Source organism: Lissotriton helveticus, chromosome 10 (genome assembly GCF_964261635.1).
Source record: "Lissotriton helveticus chromosome 10, aLisHel1.1, whole genome shotgun sequence".
In the NCBI taxonomy this organism is placed as follows: Eukaryota; Metazoa; Chordata; class Amphibia; order Caudata; family Salamandridae; genus Lissotriton; species Lissotriton helveticus.
Genome location: NC_136071.1, coordinates 73,435,293 through 73,453,794, shown reverse-complemented (window position 1 = coordinate 73,453,794; position 18,502 = coordinate 73,435,293). Strand labels below are relative to the sequence as shown.

Sequence of the window (18,502 nt, the reverse complement as noted above, 5' to 3'; positions counted from 1 at the left end):
ACAGGCAATTTAATAATAGGTAGATAAACATCTCATAGCAGAAAAATAATACTGAATATAAGTTATCTAATAGTAATATTGATGAAGAATAATCAGAATTGAATACAAGATATGGCAAAAGTACAACAAAGCACACAAACAGACAGTTAAATAATAGTAAACTATTCAGTCAGCATCTGAAGGAGTTTTAAGAGGTGATCTAGATTTGTCTCTCTGCGGCTTATTTGTAAGTGTAGAGACAGAATGCAAAGCTGAGGCCTTATCTTCCTGGGAACGATTGACTCTATTCAAGTCTCTACCCCGTTGTCTGGAGTTACTAGATGCTCGTGGGCTTTGCACCGGCAGTTGTGGGGGAAAGGAAGAAGACTGTTGGAACTGTTCACAATGGGAGGACTGCGTATCCATGTCCTGAGATTTGATGTAATCTAAGAATTTTTGTAGAAGTTCAGGGTCATAGAAGTCCTTGGTTTCTCCATTTTTGGTAATACGAAAGCGTGCAGGCTCAAACAACCCATATTTAATGTCTAACTGACGTAGTTGAGGTCGCATGGAGAGAAAAGCATTCAGTCTTTCATTCGTCTCTTTAGAAAAATCCGCTGCTACGTGAATATTATGACCCTTAAGAAGAAAAGAGCCTCGTAAGCGAGCTGCAGTCAATATTTGTCTGGTTTGCTCATGACGAAGAAAACAGGCAATAATTGGCATCGAGCGCACAGCAGGGTCTGTGCGTAGGTGGCCAATTTTGTGAGCTTGTTGAATTTCAAGAGGTGGAGTAAAGGAAACTCCAGTCATTATTGGTAGGGTATCACAGAGGAATATTTTCGTGTTGTGTCCTTCAATATTTTCCGGAAAGCCAAAGAAGCGGAGATTGTCTCTTCTACTGCGATCTTCTAAGTCAATGATTTTGCTGTGCAAAAAGAGAAGATCTTGGTCTGAGCTTTGGACTGTATCAAGGCGACTCTCCATGGCCATTATTTTAGAGTCGAGGCTTTCAATTCTAGTATGAAAAGTTGTAAGGTCTGCTCTAATCGATTTAGTTTCTTCAGCCAGAGATGTAATTGTGATATCCATCCCTTCCAATCGACGATTGACCCCAGAAAGCTCCTGCAATATACGTTGCATGGTGTCTGTTAAAGTCTGGTCACCATGAGAGGGCGCAGCTTGGGGCATATTCGTTGAAGAGGACGAGTTCCCTTTCGTTGGCATAGCAGTAGATTGTTTCAAAACTTCTGTAAAGAGTGGTTGTTTAGGTATTTTACTCCCATTCCTATTAGTAGACATTTGTATATTGCGCTTCAAAGACGCTCTACAGTAACGTATTGATGTGGTAACAAATTCTCAATTGACAATAATAAGCAGAAAATAGCAATACAACATATAATGCAATATCTCAAACTGAGCAAGCTATACATATCATAGGAGAAGGCAATAATAACATTTCATAAAAAATACATGCTGAGGAAAATCGGGCGTCGCCTCAAATATTTAAAGATGTAAAGAACAATAGCTGGCAAAGTTGTCAAAAAAGATGAAGCAGTTTGTATTTACTTAATATTATGTTGCCTTGACAGAGTGACGAACATATAAACTCTTTTTGGCTGATGAGGTGATGAAACAATCCAATCGCTGGTCCGTACAAACTGATATGGTGAAAGGCTAAGATCAGGTAGAAAGGCGTTATCTACTTAAAGAAGTGTAAGCAGAACGATAGTTTGCGAGGGATATAAAGCCACTGTCTTAGCTGACGCTATTTTCTGCAGAATAACAAAAGACCATGTACCATTCCTCAAAGATGACACATAATATTGCATACAATATCATGAAAAGTCCTCATGAATAACAATGTAGAAATTTCTCCCTCACATTATATGTCAAACGCTAGTAAAACAATATCAACACATATGATTAACAAATCATAGCTATGAGAGAGTTTTGTTTGTTTACTACATTATTTTCAGATGTATGAAAAGCCTCTTGAAATAATGAGTCGTGTGGTGCGTCCCAAAAAATTCCCTCTCACATTATATAGCAAAAGTCAGTAATAACAGAATTGCCATGGAATGAGAAGAAACATGTCGAAATTCACCTCATATCAACATCACAATAGTCACAGCCAAATGAAGCTCCTCATAAAATTTCAGGAAAACATTATAAGCGAGCAATGACTAATGATTGCAAATATAAACTTCGTAATGTTGAGATAATATGTATAAAAACTTCAAACCACTGCGCCAGTCATACTTGTTACATTTAAAAAAAATAAATGACTTCCAGGGATACTGGTAGTATTAATACATTTGGAAGCGCTGTTCTCTGACTTTCCCTTAACGAGGTTTCCAAATGACAATTGAAGAGATTCTGTGGTAAATTATTTTAGAAAGCTGTTGATCTAGCTGGTATCATTCTGAAAATAATTATTCCTCACAAATACAGCAAGTATTGGTTCACGTGGAAAGCTTCTCGTTAATGTTCTTGTAAAGGTTTCCAGATGGCTATTGGAGAGGTTGTAAATCAGAGTTTTTAAGCGCTGGCAATTCATATGTTAATGGCAGCGCAGAAAGGCAGCGTGTGAGGTGCTTCAGCTACTCAGCTGTGCTTCGGTTTTCAAAATGCCCATGAAATAATAATTCTAGTCATAATTAACCCCAGAAAGGGTCATTCAGTCACAGGATTCAGCCACAGTGTAGAAAGGCAAAGACAGTTCTTACCGGCATGAAATTATTAGAGCCTAGAAGAGTGCAGACCTGTTTCCGGTATATGCGAATGTTTTCCAGTCAGAGTTAACCCTAAAAAGGGATATTCGAGTCTGAAATTCAGCCACAAGTGTGGCTGCAATAATGTTTGAGCTTATTTATCTTCTTTTTAAATTCAGAAGCCCTCAATTCAAGAACAGCTCCCATGGCTGGAAAGTCTTTCATTTACTCTGTGATTAACAACTTTGACACTGACCTTTATCTATGAAGACCCACTTCACAATTCAAAGTTGAAAACCAGAGAATTGTCTGCCTCACATATCTCTGCTGTCAAGTTCAAGTGTTCACAGGAAGGCAGGCCTGTGCATTAGGCAAGGCCCGGCAAGTGCTCCTCTCCTCAGGCCTTCCTCATTACGCAGTGCTCCTCTCCTCAGGCCTTCCGCATTACGCGAGGCCGGGGAAGGTCAAAGGCCCGGCTGCGCTAGTCTCCTCGGGCATTCTTCAGCTTGAGAAAAGCCCTCCAAAAAAAGGTCACCAGTCAGAAAAAAACACACTGTTCATGACCAGATAATTTCACCTTCTGGAAAATGTATAATTATTAGCCCCAAGCTCTCTGTAAATGAGGCTGCCTCTGGATGGGTGCTGTCCCAGAGCGGAGCTCTTCTCTCAGGCGGCCATTCTCCCTCGTGGCCAGACCACGCCCTCTGCACACAACCCTTTAAGAAAACCAAGCCACTCTTTATTGCATTTTACACAGCCTCACCTTCTGAACGCATTTTCTAGAGCAGTTCTAGCCATGTGAATTGTTAAATGTATCCAAACCTTTTATTCTGAAGCCAAATCCGAGTTACCCTCTATTCCTGGGACACATTCTACATATAAGAGTGCCTCAATGGCCTTCTGGTGTAGTATCTATCTCACAGATCTGTTTAAAGCTGCAACATGGTCCACCTGTCCCAACAAGAGGGACAGGTCGAGCAAATTGTATTGAATACACTGTGCCAAATGTGTCTGCCTCTGCTCACAAGCCACCATCTTATGGACTGGGCACTGCTCTCAAGTGTCTATACAGCATGTGATTTAAAGTTGCATATGGTGCAAACGAAACGAAAAATTGTACTTCTCTATAACAGTTGTTTTGCAGTTTGTTGTTCAGTAGATTCACATGCACCCTGCCCTCCTCCCAGAATGGAGGCCCTGCACAAAGGTGTGGAATCTTAGTTCACCTAATTCTAACAATATATGTTTATGAAGCTACGTGTCTGCATGTATATGCATACCTTTTACAAAAGAAGTAATCTGATGGAATCTGTGTGCTTCTGTCTTGTGAGATTCAGGGCATGTATGAAGTCTCCTTGAAACTGAAACCTCTTCTTAAAGTAAAAACAGCTTGTAGTCTGCTGCCCAACACTAGATTGCAGGAGTGTGCCCAGCATGTTAATTTAGAGCACAAGAAGATGCAAACTGGGTGTTACAGTAAAGGAACTATTTGATTTTTGCACATGCTCTTAATATTCTACATCTTACCTGACACTTTATTTGATATCAAGGAGGGAGAGATGCAATTTAACATGCCGATTGAGTCAAAGGCTGGTTGCATTGTAGGCTTTGGAGTCTATAGTCTGAGTCTTTACAGCTACGCAGTGACTGAAACCCATTTTTAAGATTTATTTTATTAAATAGATGCTACTCAAAGTCCAGCTATTATTATGGAATAATGTGCATTATAGAACTCAATTATTGCTTCAATCCCTCTTATGGATAACCTGCAGTGTTACAGGTATGTCAGTGTCTCTTCTGTTCCCTTGCTCTTGACTGGTACCTGCACTTCCTCAGTCTCAAAGCTTGTTTCTTGTTTTCCTGTCAGGAGGTTGCAGAGGAGGCTTGGCGAAATCACAAGAGGCGAAATGATTCCATCATCGTGGACATTTTCCATGGTCTTTTCAAGTCCACCCTAGTGTGCCCTGAGTGTGGAAAGGTGTCTGTGACCTTTGATCCATTCTGCTACTTGAGCGTGCCTCTTCCCATTAGCAAGGACCGGCAGATGGAGATCTTCTTTGTCTCCATGGACCCTAGGAAAAAACCTGAGCAGGTACTTGATGTACAAGTGATGACTAATATTATAACATTAATGTTATTGTCGAATAATTAAAACCATTTTTCTAAATAAGTAAAACCAATCAATTAAAATGACCCATTTTCCAATTGATTTAAAAAAAAAAGTAAATGTGTCAAAGTTATAGCTCTAATAAAACAGTAAAGCTCGATCATCCTCCATACCTCATTGCGCATAGTTGCTTTCATGCATTCAAGTAAATTCTGCGTCATTTGGACATTTTTAATGCTCATTGTAAATCTCTAAACCGTGAGACAATCCTTTTTGATCTTTTAAAAAAAGGCGTAAGCCATTTTTGTCTTTCTTGTAAACGTAGACTACTGCTCTACCAGTGTACTTAGTTTTGACTTGCAGAATGTTTTGCTCTATTATTAAGACATATACCTGATGTTCTATTGATCCCCTGTCCTGACAAATCTCATAATTTGGGGTCCTTATGCCAATGTGTTTCAGTCACACAGTTTCTTCTGTTGCTAGGGGTTCTGCTCATAACTGTAGAAGTGCACCCTAATCTCTGAAAGGAGCACACTTGTTATCTTATTGGAAATTCATAATTACCTGTACATATTCACCACAATCCTGGCGATAATATTCTTTGTTTTCTTTCTGCTAAGACTCATTTATGCCTGATTGTGCACATCAGTCCTAACCCATGGCACTCCCTGATTTTCCAGTACTCGAGCCAACACTATACCTTCCAGTGCACCTCATGCCTAACTGCGCACCTCTGCTGTGGCAGACACGCGTAGCCATTACAGTTTACCAGCTTCTTCAGCATCGTGCCTTTGCTATTCAAGCATTAAGAGTTAGAGCTCTAAGTGCATGTCAATCCTGCTGTCCACGAGTAGGTGCTACTTCTTTTGTTCTTAAAATGATATAAAAATAATATACCCAATATGATCTGTGAACCTTTCCCTTCATACAAGGGGACAGGAGGTCTGGCCACCTTTCTACCGCCCCATTGAAATGGAGTACAGCACACAGGGTGATATACCTTTTAGTAGTCATTGAAAACATTTCATTGTTGATTTATACAACAAAAAGCTATTACAGATGTAATCACTAGACAGAAGGGTTATGCACAGCTTATGACCTTGTTTATTTGTAGTGCTGACGGTTGAATCAGTCATTTTGCAAGCCTGTTTTCTCAGAGTTGCTGCATGTTTCTTATATGCAGTTGTTGTCTTTAATTTATGCAAGATTGCTTTTGTATTTTTCGAATCTGTACTTATTCCATCTGATTTTCTCGTCCTTTCTATCCTTCAGCACCGACTAATTGTACCAAAGGCTGGCAAGGTTCTCGATCTGTGCTTTGTTCTCTCCAAGCATGTGCGGGTTCCTCCTGAGCAGGTGAGTGTCTTACTATGAGAAGGGGAAAAGTGGGAGCTTGCTGAGCAGAAACCAGTTCCAAGGTGGAAATCTGAAAAACTCTACAGACGCCGATTACCTGTTAATTTTATTTACATTCACAGTAACTTTAGTAGGCTGGCTTAGTATATGGTGCTCACTTATGTAAGTGTAGCACGCTGCACTAATCCAGACCACACTTATGCTGATTGTAGGAGTATAAGATAACCTTACAAAGCTCTCTAAGTGGTAGCTGTGGAGAGCAGCCTACAGGCTTAGTCCCGTGGAGTGTAAAGCAGCTTGTTTTACCAGTACTGATCATATAGTGTAGGTTAAGTGATAAATAACCACACAGTGTAGTTATAAAAATATGTATTTATAATAAACACTCTCTAACACATTGCAATATTTCCTACCTGGAGATATAATCACAATACACACAATACTTTGAAAATAGAACACGTAAGTAGCACAAATTCACACTGGTCGCCAGGGGTAGACCAAACCATATACTAATAAAGTGGAATGTGACCCATGACCTAAGTCGAGACTAGACCCAGAAGATCTAGAAGATCTGGGGACTCAAGGAGCCACCCAAGGTAAGTACCCAGGAACCACACGGAGGCCATGTGCAGAGTGAGAACACAACCATGTGCTCAATACAAGTCGATGGGTAAGTTGCGTTGTCGGTTTTAAGAAGGACACTTCCCAGAGGACCCTGAAGAAGCCCAGTGGAAGATGAAAGGTTGGAGAATCACCCCACCCGTAGCTACCTCGGGACCCAGGATACCTACACCAGGGTAGCTGGGTGCATAGGTGCAAAGTGATGTCAGAAACCACCGTGGACCACAATGGAGGACTTTAGTGAAGATGCCGCTGGCAAAGAAGGTTAAAAAGTCCTTTGGAACCCAAAGGTGGATTCAGCAAGAGAAGTACCTGCAAACAGAGCAGATAGTCTATGCCACTCAGGAGTGACCAGGAAGCACGGAAGACGAATTCCCACCGATGTCTGAAGATGCAGGATAGTGGGCGTGACCTTGGCGCTGCACTTGTGCTGACCAGGCAACGCTGTGGAAGATCAGGAGCCGTTCACGAGCTGTCCCACGTCTGGTGTCAAGAGCCAGGGGGTCAGTGTCCTCCTGGAGCAGCAACAAGCCTTGGCAACTGCAACAAATGAAGTAGACGAAAAAGGTGTAGTGTCGGGACCAGCAAGGTCCAAGGGACTCACCACGAGCAGTTAAGTCGGAGCAGGCCCCGAGCAAGCAGGGGAGCCCACTGGAGGCAAAGAGCACCCTCAAGAAGACCCACAGGCCGGAGGCGCAGGAGTTTCAAGAGGACCTTGAGCAGCTCACCAAGGATGAACGTCCATGGTGCAGAGGATGTAGTGAGGACAAAGATCTTGGTAGTAAGAGATGCGTGAGGCTGAAGCTTCTTGGAGCCCGAAGATCTCTGGTGGGGAGAGTCAACAAGCCTTGGCACTGGCAAGTCGACACTGTGCACAGGGGTACTGCTTCAGTGGTTCAGACGAGGGATACTGGCTTCACACTTGCTGTGAAGACCGTGCAGGCCTCAAGGGAGATGCAGAACCACCACCTGTGTTGCTGAACCTTTCGAAGTCCGTGGGAGCTCAGGAAAAGCAGACCGGTCCGCTTTGTTGCGGGCCTCCAGATGCATGGAAGTGACTCTTTCACTCCAAAGGAATTTCCTTTGGGTGTTTTGGATGTCCACAGGCCTGTAGATGAACCTGTATGGAGCACAGGCACAGATGACTCGGAAGACTGGCAGGACGACTCGACCAGGAGCAGCAGGAGTCTTCCCATTTGTAGTCTTGGTTTCCAAAGCGAAGTCCAAAGTGCTTAGACGGTTGAAGACTAAATGGTTTTGGATCTGAATCTTGTCCCACAACAAATCTAAGGAACCACCCTAAGGTAAGCTCTTAAGTACTCTAAAGAAAGGGTTCGGACGATTCAGGGGTCCCGACGATTCAGTGGTCCCTCCCACAAGAGGGGCTGGACAGTGGGGAGGATACTCCTATGTCCTTTGTCCAGTTTTGCACCAGAGCGGGAGCCAACTGCTCCCTGAACTGGTTCCAACTGGAGCATGCATGGAGGGCACCAAATGCGCCCTTCAAAGCACTCTAGTGGTGCTGGCAAGTGCCCCCACCCTGGTGCTAACACCAGCTTACACAGGCTGCAATGGCAGCAGGGTTGGAGTCACAATTTGAGTGGTCCCCCATGGGTAGCATAATACATGCTACAGCCCATGATGGACCCCTGGTGTTCCTATGCCCTGGGTACCTTAGTACCTTATAGTAGAGATTTACAAGAGTACACCAGTAGCCAATCTGGGGGGTACCTAAGTACTCACCATGGTCCAATTTAGGAAAGAGGCACAGAAACTGGGGTCCTGATTAACAGGATCCCAGTCAGACTAGTCAGGAAAACATAATGACACTAGCAAAAAGTGGGGGTAACCATGAAAGCAGATCCTACTTTCCTACAGTACCCTTAGGATTTTTTCTCTCCTTTTGTTTAAAAGGAAGTTTTATCTAAATGTCATTAATATATAATGTTTTACAAGATCAGGAGTGATGACTCCTTGAATTGGGTCTCTTTAGTGTTTCAGTGGGTTTTGGGAGGTTGATAAATATAGGGGGCAGAGGCAAGGAAAAGTGGGAAAAGTAACGGCTGCTGTGTCAAAAATATGTAGTGTGTGTGGAATGAGTTATGATGAGTTCCCCTTGAAGCATTTGGCCTAGTGATGAAAACACTGAATCCCTCTGCTCCACTCCCCTGTACACTAACTTCACTCTCTCCTTTGGCAGATGATGGTGGCAGATGTCTTCAGTCATCGGTTCTACAAGATCTACCAGATGGAGGAGTCCCTGAACTCCATTCTGGACCGGGATGACATCTTCATGTGAGTGTCACCAGCTATAACTTGGCGGGGAGAAAATTGGTATGAGGTGTTGATCTTAATTTCTTGTAAAAGCATTGGACTCGTGGCCATTGGTCAAGCTATCTCTTAGTGAGTGTTAGTATTCTTACTTAGTGAGCACAGACCTTTCATATTTCTCGGCTAGCTAGACCATTTGGCGAGCTTTTCCTAGATCTCCATACTAGCCGAAAGAACGGCTAAATAAAAAACAGTCTTCATTTTCTGCCTAAGATGACATGTCCTCTAAAATAGTTACGATAAATCTTCACTCTCCATCAGAAGATTTCTCAAATGTTGAAGAAAAATCTTTCTCAAAGAGTTTTTAAATTCCTCACCGAGGCCAGGAATGGCAGGATGCTATCTGTTGGAAACTAATTTTAGATGTTTCTTTAAGGTAAACCGGATTCTCTTCAGGCACGCAGTGCAAAGCAAAGCTGACCACCTGATCACTTTATTACCTTTTTGTCTTACCTTGATGCCTTTGGTGTCTGGCTTATTTTTTTACTTTTTTTTGGCAAAAATGTTTTTTTCCTTCTCTATTGATCATGTTTTGTGCATCGTATTTGCAGCCATACTAGACTGTAGCAGAGCTTTCTGTTTGTCAAGAAATACCACGTAAGATGTGGATTAATATACGTAGAATTCACCTGTAAACCAAATAATAATCTTTGGAGACCTTCTAGACTAGGCATGGATAAACATCAAAAAGCCCGCACTAGTGTCGAAGCTCTTCAATAGTTCTGTATGAGGAAGAGTGTTTTTTTAAAACCATGCACCTTGCGAGTACCCATTCTGAAACCTCCAACTGTCCCGGTGAATAAAGTGAACATAATAAGTAAGCGCTGTTCCTAGTTAATGTTTAAGGCCTCACAAGCTTACTATCTTTGAAGCACACACTTTCTATGACCTTAAGGTGTATGACTTTTGAAAAAGGCATCCACAGAATCAATGTTGTGGGACTGTTTCAGGGACTGTAAACATGTACTAGGTCATTTGCCAAATGCATAATATTTCCCAAAAATCCTCTTCACTTCAATGTTGCGCTTCCTGTTGTCTTGCCCATGGAAAAAATAGTCGGGCTTACTGATTCTACACAACACTGTCCAAGGCAGAGCTCTAGAGGGGGGAAGGAGCCAATCATGAATAGGAACTTGCACCTCAAGAGGACACTCTCCACGTCATCTAGGCCTTCTGACAATTGGGCAGCATCTTTGAGGTGACATAGGTCCAGTTATGAATGTCAATGTTTACACGTTATCCAAATTTCTGTAGTAGGGGATCTCTGTGTATAGTCATAATCTAGTGAATAGTCCCGCCCATGTGCGTGGACCCCGGAGCAATCAAAAATAATCTCTTACAGTGTCAAAAAATGCAGAAAATGCATAGACACTTAAGAGAGAATTTAAAGACAGATAATGCAGCCAAAAAGGCTACACTGTCCAGTACTTCAACTAGAAATTCCACCATAAAATCCACAAAACAGCAAAGCCTGTACAGATTTCCCTTGCTTAACAGCAAAATCCCTCAGGAATGATAGAGAGAAGAACCTGGACAGACAAGCCCCATAGGCTGCCATTATGTGGCTTAATTAGGGTACTGTGCCTTTAAGGAACCTTCCAGAACCTTCTCTCAGTATCCCAGAATGCATAGCAGGTCCAACTTAGCCTCAGTTCTTTTTTCCGGCTCCTGCAAGCAGGACCCTGGAGCATTGAGCTCTCCCTTTTCAAGGGTTTTTGTTAGTGTTTTACACTAATTTCGATTTTTGGTACTTTTAAAGTACTTTGGTGACTTTCTTTCTGTGTTTCTGCACTCTTTTTTGTCCATAATGCCTGCATTATTCGACAAATGCCCTGAGTGCTCAAGAAAGAAGGCCAGGTCAGACTCCCATGAGGTCTGTATTCTCTGCCTTCCCTCTTCCCACATTCCTGAGGAGTGTGTGATCTGCAGAAGCTTCTCGGGAAGGACCCTGAAGGAGAGGAAGAAGATCAGGCTTCAGGGACTTGAGGAGAGAAAGTTGAAGGCACGAGGTGGGTCAGGAGGGGCTCCTTCTACCCATGCTGAGGCCTCTGGGGGGCTCCCCAGGGGCAGGAAGACCAGCCCTCGCCCAAGATCTCCGTCTGGGTCAGTTGCGCTGACCACGACGTCGAGGGGACGGTCAACGGCCAGTTCCAGGTCTCCCCAGGGCTCTGGGTCGAGAAAACGTCGCCCGTCGACGTCGAGGAACGTGTTCCGGCCGCCGTCGAAGCCGGTGTCGATATCCTCGTCGTCGCTGTCGGCGTCGAGTGGTCGACATCGGAGGGCCCGGCGTCGGCGCTCGCCGTCGAGGCGACACCGCCGTTCGCCGTCGAGGACATCGTCGTCGAGGGGATCCTCGTCGTCGAGGTCGCCGTCGAGACGGAAGGCATCTCCGGCGCCGAAGAGGTCGACGGCGAAGCATTCCAAAAGACCGACGTCGAGACGGTCAAGGAGATCGACGTCGAGAAGGTCAGAGAGGTCGACGTCGAGAAGGTCCAAAGGGTCGACGTCGAAGCGATCCAAGAAGTCGACGTCGAGGCCGGCGAAGAGGTCGAGGTCGCCGTCGAGGCACCATCGCCCGTCGTCGAGGTTTCGTGGCTCGTCGATCTGGTCGGGGTCGACGTCGAGACGGAGACACGGTTCGACGTCGAGAAGTGGGATTCGGTCGACGCCGAAGGGCCGTTCGACGTCGAGGGGACATCGGTCGTCGTCTGGGCACCGGTCTTCAACGTCTGGAGGTCCTAAGGACAGGCCCAGGACTGTGGGGGGCTCCCCACGCTCCGGAAGAGATGGTGGCTCGCCGGGAACGGCGCATTCCGGGGTGGATACTCCGATGAAGCCTTCTACACCTCCTTCGCGGCCTGCTGTGCCGAAGGGTCCGCCTCCGAAGGCCCCTACCCCACCTCCGAAGCCGGCTCCGCAGACCCCGCGTCCGGTTGCTCCTCCACCCCCGGTCCCACCGAGGGCGGTGTCGATGCCTAAGTTTCCGAAGACTCCTAAGAAACCTAGGACTCCTGACCCTGGGAGGCCGAAGGAGCGTCCGAGGCCCAAGAGGTCGAGGTCTCGCTCGGGGAGACGGGACAGATCAAGGAGTGGCCATGGATCTTCCTCACGATCCAGGCGTCATCACAAGAGACGTCGGTCCAGGTCACGTTCTCCATCTGGGACCCGTTCCTACTCGCCCACGCTGTCCGATTCGCCGGAGACTAGGGTGTCTCCGATAGACGATATAAGCACATTTCAGGAGGTTCTCCTGCGTGGAGCGGCGAAGTTGGGCATTGAGGTTGAAGCGCCTACGGCTTCTACCTCGGTGATATTTGAGACATTACACAAAAGGCACTTGTCTCGCCCCCTGTTACCTCTGGTGCCGGGGCTCCTTGAGCCCGCCGAACAGCTATTCCTGACGCCGGCAACGGTGAAGTCTGTACCTTCCAGGATCCTAAAAAAGTACAGGGCTCCGGACTCAGACCCAGCCTTCTTGAGGAAGGACCCGGTACCGGATTCGGTCATCGTGACTGCTGCACGGAAGCTTCATGCCACCTCCCCTGCGTCCACGGTGCCTCCGGACAAAGAGAGCCGTTGGATTGATTCTGCTGGTCGTAAGGCGTGTGGGACATCCGCCTCGTCCATGAAGGCCGCCAGTGACTCGGCTTTGCTGGGACGTTACGACCGGTCCCTGTGGGACTCGATGGAGCAGTTCGCAGACCTTGTCCCTCGAGACCGCAAGGAGGACTTTGTGGAGATCGTCCAGGAGGGGATGCTGGTCTCTAATCAGGCCATCGGCGCCGCAGCGGACATATCATTGCTGTCCGCGCACGGATATTGCCACGGGATTCACCAGAGACGCCACGCTTGGCTCAGGTTGACGTCATTGAAACCGGAAGCACAGCAACGCGTGGCGAATCTCCCGTTTTCCGGAGATACCCTCTTCGGGAAACACGCGGATGATGAGATGGCCAGGATGAAGGCCGAAGCGGAGACCCTGACGGCAGTGGGCTTGGAGAAGCCCAAGGAAAAGAAACCCTTCCGACAGTACCAACGTCGGTTTGGGTCGCAGGGTCGTGGAAGGGGGCAGTCTGCTGGACAACATCAACAGCAGCAGCAGCAGTACAGGCGGCCCTTCCAGAAGCGACAGGGTGGTAGAGGTCGTCAACAGTCCTCTACCGCGACCAAGGGCCCGGCCGGGTCCCGTCCCTGAGCTGTTACTTCCCCCTCGTCCGTTACCCGCTCCGGTGGGGGGAAGCGTTCAATTTTTTCTGGCAGAGTGGAGAAAAATTACTCAGGACAAGTGGGTGCTGAATATTGTTTGCAATGGATACAGTCTACGTTTCACCAGCCCTCCTCCATCGATTCCTTCCGTCAGCTCGCAGTATCAACTGCGCGAGCTTCAGACGGAGGCGGACGTTCTGCTAAGGAAAAGGGCGATCGAAGACGTACCTCTGTCTCAAAGAGGAAGAGGTCTGTACTCTCGGTTCTTTCTTGTCCGCAAGAAGGACAGAAACGAGTTCAGGCCCATTCTGGATTTGCGGCAGGCAAACAAGTGGATTCGCAGAGAAATGTTTCGCATGCTGTCGTTGCATCAGATCTACCCTCAGCTGCAACGAGGAGACTGGATGTGTGCCATAGATCTACAGGACGCATACTTCCACGTGCCCATTGCATGCAAACACAGGAAATTTCTGCGCTTTCAAGTCGGCACCAATCATTATCAATACACGGTGCTACCCTTCGGACTGAAGTCTGCACCCAGGACATTCTCAAAATGTATGGCAGTGGTAGCGGCACACCTGAGGAAGAACAAGGTGTTTGTCTACCCGTACCTGGACGATTGGTTGATCAAAGCCTCCTCCTTCTCGGAAGCTCAAGCACACTTCCAGAAGACGTGCGTTCTCTTGAACAAGCTGGGGTTGCACATCAACATGTCCAAGTCGGTCCCGATTCCGGTACAGTGCATCCAGTACTTGGGGGCCTCCATCAATACGCTGTCAGCAAGCGTGTCTCCTTCGGAAGAGCGACGTTTATCGCTCGTTCGGAAGGCTCAGGCTCTCATGAAAACTCCGTCTACGACTGTGAGGACGGTGTCTTCTCTACTGGGATCGATGGCCTCTTGCATCTTTCTCACTCCTCACGCACGGCTACAGATGAGACCTCTGCAGGAGTGCTTGGAGGATCAGTGGGACCAGAGGAGAGGTTCTTGGGACGACAGGATACGGCTGTCTCTACATGCTCTTCAGTCTCTAAAGTGGTGGTGCTCGAAGGAGAATCTCCTCAGAGGCGTTCCCTTCCACAAGGACATTCCCACACAGACCATCGTGACGGATGCGTCTCTCCAAGGTTGGGGGGCGCATTCCGGAGACCTGCAAATTCAAGGGACGTGGTCCCCGACGGAGTCCACGTACCACATCAATTTCCTGGAACTGAGAGCTGTTCACTTGGCACTGAAGGCCTTTCATCCGTCCTTTCAGACCAACTCTCTGCTTGTTCAGACGGACAACACGACAACGATGTATTACCTCAACAAGCAGGGGGGCTCGAGATCGCGCACTCTGTCGCAGGAGGCGCAGGCGATCTGGCACTGGCTTCTGGCTCGAGGACTGTCGATAACGGCCACCCATCTGCCAGGTGTGCAGAATGTTCAGGCAGACGAACTGAGCAGAATCGTGCAGGAAAACCACGAATGGGTCATAAACGACGAAGTACTAGGAGAAGTCTTCGCAAGGTGGGGAACTCCAGACGTAGATCTGTTTGCCACCGCCGAAAACAGCAAATGCCGAGGCTTCGCCTCCATGTACTACCAGCCAGGGACGCTGGGGAACGCGTTATGGATCAACTGGTCGAACAGCTTTCTGTACGCTTTTCCACCAATTCCCCTGATTCCGGCGGTTCTCATCAAGCTGTCTCAATCCAGGGCGAGAATGATTCTGATTGCCCCGGAATGGCCCAGACAGTGGTGGTTCACGGACCTGCTTCACCGATCTCTCCTTCCTCACATGAAGCTGCCGTGCAGGCCGGACCTTCTCACGAAGTTCGGGGGGCGGATGGTGCACCCCAACCTCTCGTCTTTGAGTTTGGCGGCATGGCTCCTGAAATAGTGCAATATGGCCATCTGAATCTCCCAGAGGATTGTATGGGCATACTGAAGGAGGCTAAGCGACCTTCCACTAGGACTTCCTATGCTTACAAGTGGAAGAGGTTTTGCATCTGGTGCAAGTCTAAGAACTATGACCCTACGTCATGCAAGGAAGATGTCATCCTTCCATATCTGCTTCATCTGGCGCAGTCGGGCCTTAATGTCCATTCCATTAAGGTTCATCTGGCTGCTTTGACTGCCTACAGGAAAGGCCCTTCACAGACTTCCTTTTTCCAGATCCCTGTGATCAAAGATTTTTTGGAAGGCTTGAAGAAAGTGTTCCCTCCTGTCAGGCTTCCTTCGCCTTCGTGGGACTTGAATGTGGTGCTGTCCAGATTGATGAAGGAGCCTTTTGAACCCATTCATAAGGCTTCGTTGCAGCACCTGTCCTGGAAGGCGGCGTTCCTCGTGGCCATTACATCGGCCCGCAGGGTGAGTGAGATTCAGGCATTGTGTTGCCAAGAACCTTATACTGTATTTCATAATGCTAAAGTTGTTATGCGTACTCACCCTAAGTTTCTTCCCAAGGTTGTTTCTGATTTTCATATCAATCAGACTATCACTTTGCCTACGTTCTTTCAGAATCCTTCATCTCCGGCGGAACGGTCTTTACATTCCCTGGATGTGCGGAGGGTGCTGAAGTTTTATCTTGATAAGACTAAAGATATTCGTAGGTCAGACCAATTGTTCATCAATTATGGCTCAGTCAGGACGGGTCTTGCTACCTCTAAACAGTCCATCTCTAGGTGGATTGTGTCCTGCATTCAGTTGTGTTACTGCAAAGCTAATAAGACCTTAGGGGGCAAACCTAAGGCTCATTCCACCAGGGGCAAGGCTGCTACGACAGCTATGCTCCGTAATGTTCCCATTGCAGAGATCTGCAAGGCGGCCACTTGGAAGTCGGTCCATACCTTTGCTAAGCATTACTGCCTGGACACTGATGCCAGGGCAGACGCTCAGGTTGGGCAGGCTTCGCTGCGGAATCTGTTCGCACAGTAGTGGCGTTATTTTATTCTCCACCGCCGCTTGGTGTGGGGATGGGCTTGCCATTCTATTCACTAGATTATGACTATACACAGAGATCCCCTACTACAGAAGGAGTAGTTTCTGTCCTGTAACTCCAGTTCTGTAGTAGGGGTATCTCTGTTATAGTCATAAGCGCCCTCCCGCCTCCCCGGTGGAGTGTTGTTCATGATCATAATGCTACAGGTCTGGCGTTTTCTGCGTCTTCAAAAAGAACTGAAGCTAAGTTGGACCTGCTATGCATTCTGGGATACTGAGAGAAGGTTCTGGAAGGTTCCTTAAAGGCACAGTATCCTAATTAAGCCACATAATGGCAGCCTATGGGGCTTGTCTGTCCAGGTTCTTCTCTCTATCATTCCTGAGGGATTTTGCTGTTAAGCAAGGGAAATCTGTACAGGCTTTGCTGTTTTGTGGATTTTATGGTGGAATTTTTAGTTGAAGTACTGGACAGTGTAGCCTTTTTGGCTGCATTATCTGTCTTTAAATTCTCTCTTAAGTGTCTATGCATTTTCTGCATTTTTTGACACTGTAAGAGATTATTTTTGATTGCTCCGGGGTCCACGCACATGGGCGGGACTATTCACTAGATTATGACTATAACAGAGATACCCCTACTACAGAACTGGAGTTACAGGACAGAAACTACTCCATCTCCGTCTTTCTGAGCTGTTTTCCAATGAATTTCATTTTCTTCATTGAGATCCTGGATACAGCTGCAAACAAACTTACCCATTTGACCTATGCCTGTCCTTCAGACTTTATCTTCGAGCGCCTCACCCTCTTCTAAACTGATGATTACTCTTACCAGGGCTTCTGGAACCGCTTATGGTAACCTTGATTCCTGCTTTTTCTATTTTGGCAGAAAAGTTTGTTTTGGACTAAAACCTGCTGAGGAATAACCCAACACCATACTTTTGTGTTTTCAGTGGGCCGAAATACGCAACCTTTCTTCTCATTAACTACAGCTCTTCTGTGGATAGAAAACCGACATGTGGAAGTTGTAGACAAAAATGTCTGCTGTACATGCATGAAATCTATGAAAGAAACGTGTCAGAACTATTGCAAGGTAGCAGCCAGTTTCTGTTAGACTGTTTTCTTCCATTCAAGCTTAGAGATATGAGGTATGGCTCTAGGGAGGTAGTTATTTGAAAAGGATATAAATACAGCTACAAAGGTAGCTTACAATTCAGCACAAGGTGCTTCTACAATGTCATTTCTACTTTTAGCTCAGTCTTGAATTGGCTGCCTAGCAAATCATTCTAAATCTTCTGTTGACAGGCCCTTCACAATTTGGATCAAATGCTTTTGTTGAGATCCACACAATAAGAAAATGAGACTATATCCTTAACCGGTGAAGAATTTTTTTTTTAAATTAACTTTAGTACTGTAGGTCAGGGAAAAGGTGAATGCAAGCTCATGGTCAAGCCCCCTGCTAGTGGCATTTGCAAAGCCTATTTATTAGCAAATGCAAGAGCCAAAGGCGGGCGGAGGTAATGGGTTAATATCCCCAAGAAAATATTTCACAAACACTCTTGAACTTCTTTCCCACTGTTAGACATGTTTAGGGAATAAATATGGTGAATTATCCTTCCAAAGGAGCATAGTCCTATGACTTTGTGATATATCAGTAAGTTGTTACACTGTATAAAGAGTCCAGGGGTTCCTTTATGAATGGACAGGGGATTGCTGTGCAGTCCCAAAGTGCTCTATTTAGGGGGTAGTGTGGTCAAGCAGCCTTAGGTTTTACACAGAGGAGTGCAATACATTTGCAAATATACACACAATGATTAATAAATGACATACACGACTCAAGAAGGAGATCCACACCAAGTTATAAAAATACCAAGTACCTTTATTTACGATTTTCAATATGAATTCTTTTCACTTTTCACTTTAAAACGTTAATACTTAATGCAATTTCTGAATTCTGAAATTTTATCCTATGGAAGGAAGAACAAGTTCTGCAAACAGGTACAGTACATTGGTACAGTACGTTGACTTACACGACCAAACCCCATCCGTTAAGGTGAGTGGTGGACAAGGTCCAAGGCAGCACCAGCAGTACACAGCCAACGGCACGAAGGCGGCTGGGGGCAGGGTGTAAATCAGCGTAGGGGGCCCCATGTTTCAATGGGGATCTGTAACTGTAAAAAGAGGATACCGGCTCTGGCTGGGAAGCAAGTCTGCCTGAACCAGGAAGTGGGCTCGGGTCTTGCGATGCTCGAGGGCTTATTTGGTCCT

The 18,502-nt window shown here is 46.2% G+C and overlaps 1 protein-coding gene across 1 annotated transcript in view; it reads left to right on the top strand.

Moving 5' to 3' along the window:
- USP11 (ubiquitin specific peptidase 11) overlaps positions 1 to 18,502 on the top strand; it is a 452,733-nt gene that overhangs the window by 265,255 nt on the left and 168,976 nt on the right. The window contains exons 10-12 of the mRNA XM_078664784.1: positions 4,561 to 4,785; positions 6,076 to 6,159; positions 8,981 to 9,075. Of these exons, the coding sequence (XP_078520910.1) occupies positions 4,561 to 4,785; positions 6,076 to 6,159; positions 8,981 to 9,075 (404 nt within the window). The remainder of the gene's footprint in view (positions 1 to 4,560; positions 4,786 to 6,075; positions 6,160 to 8,980; positions 9,076 to 18,502) is intronic.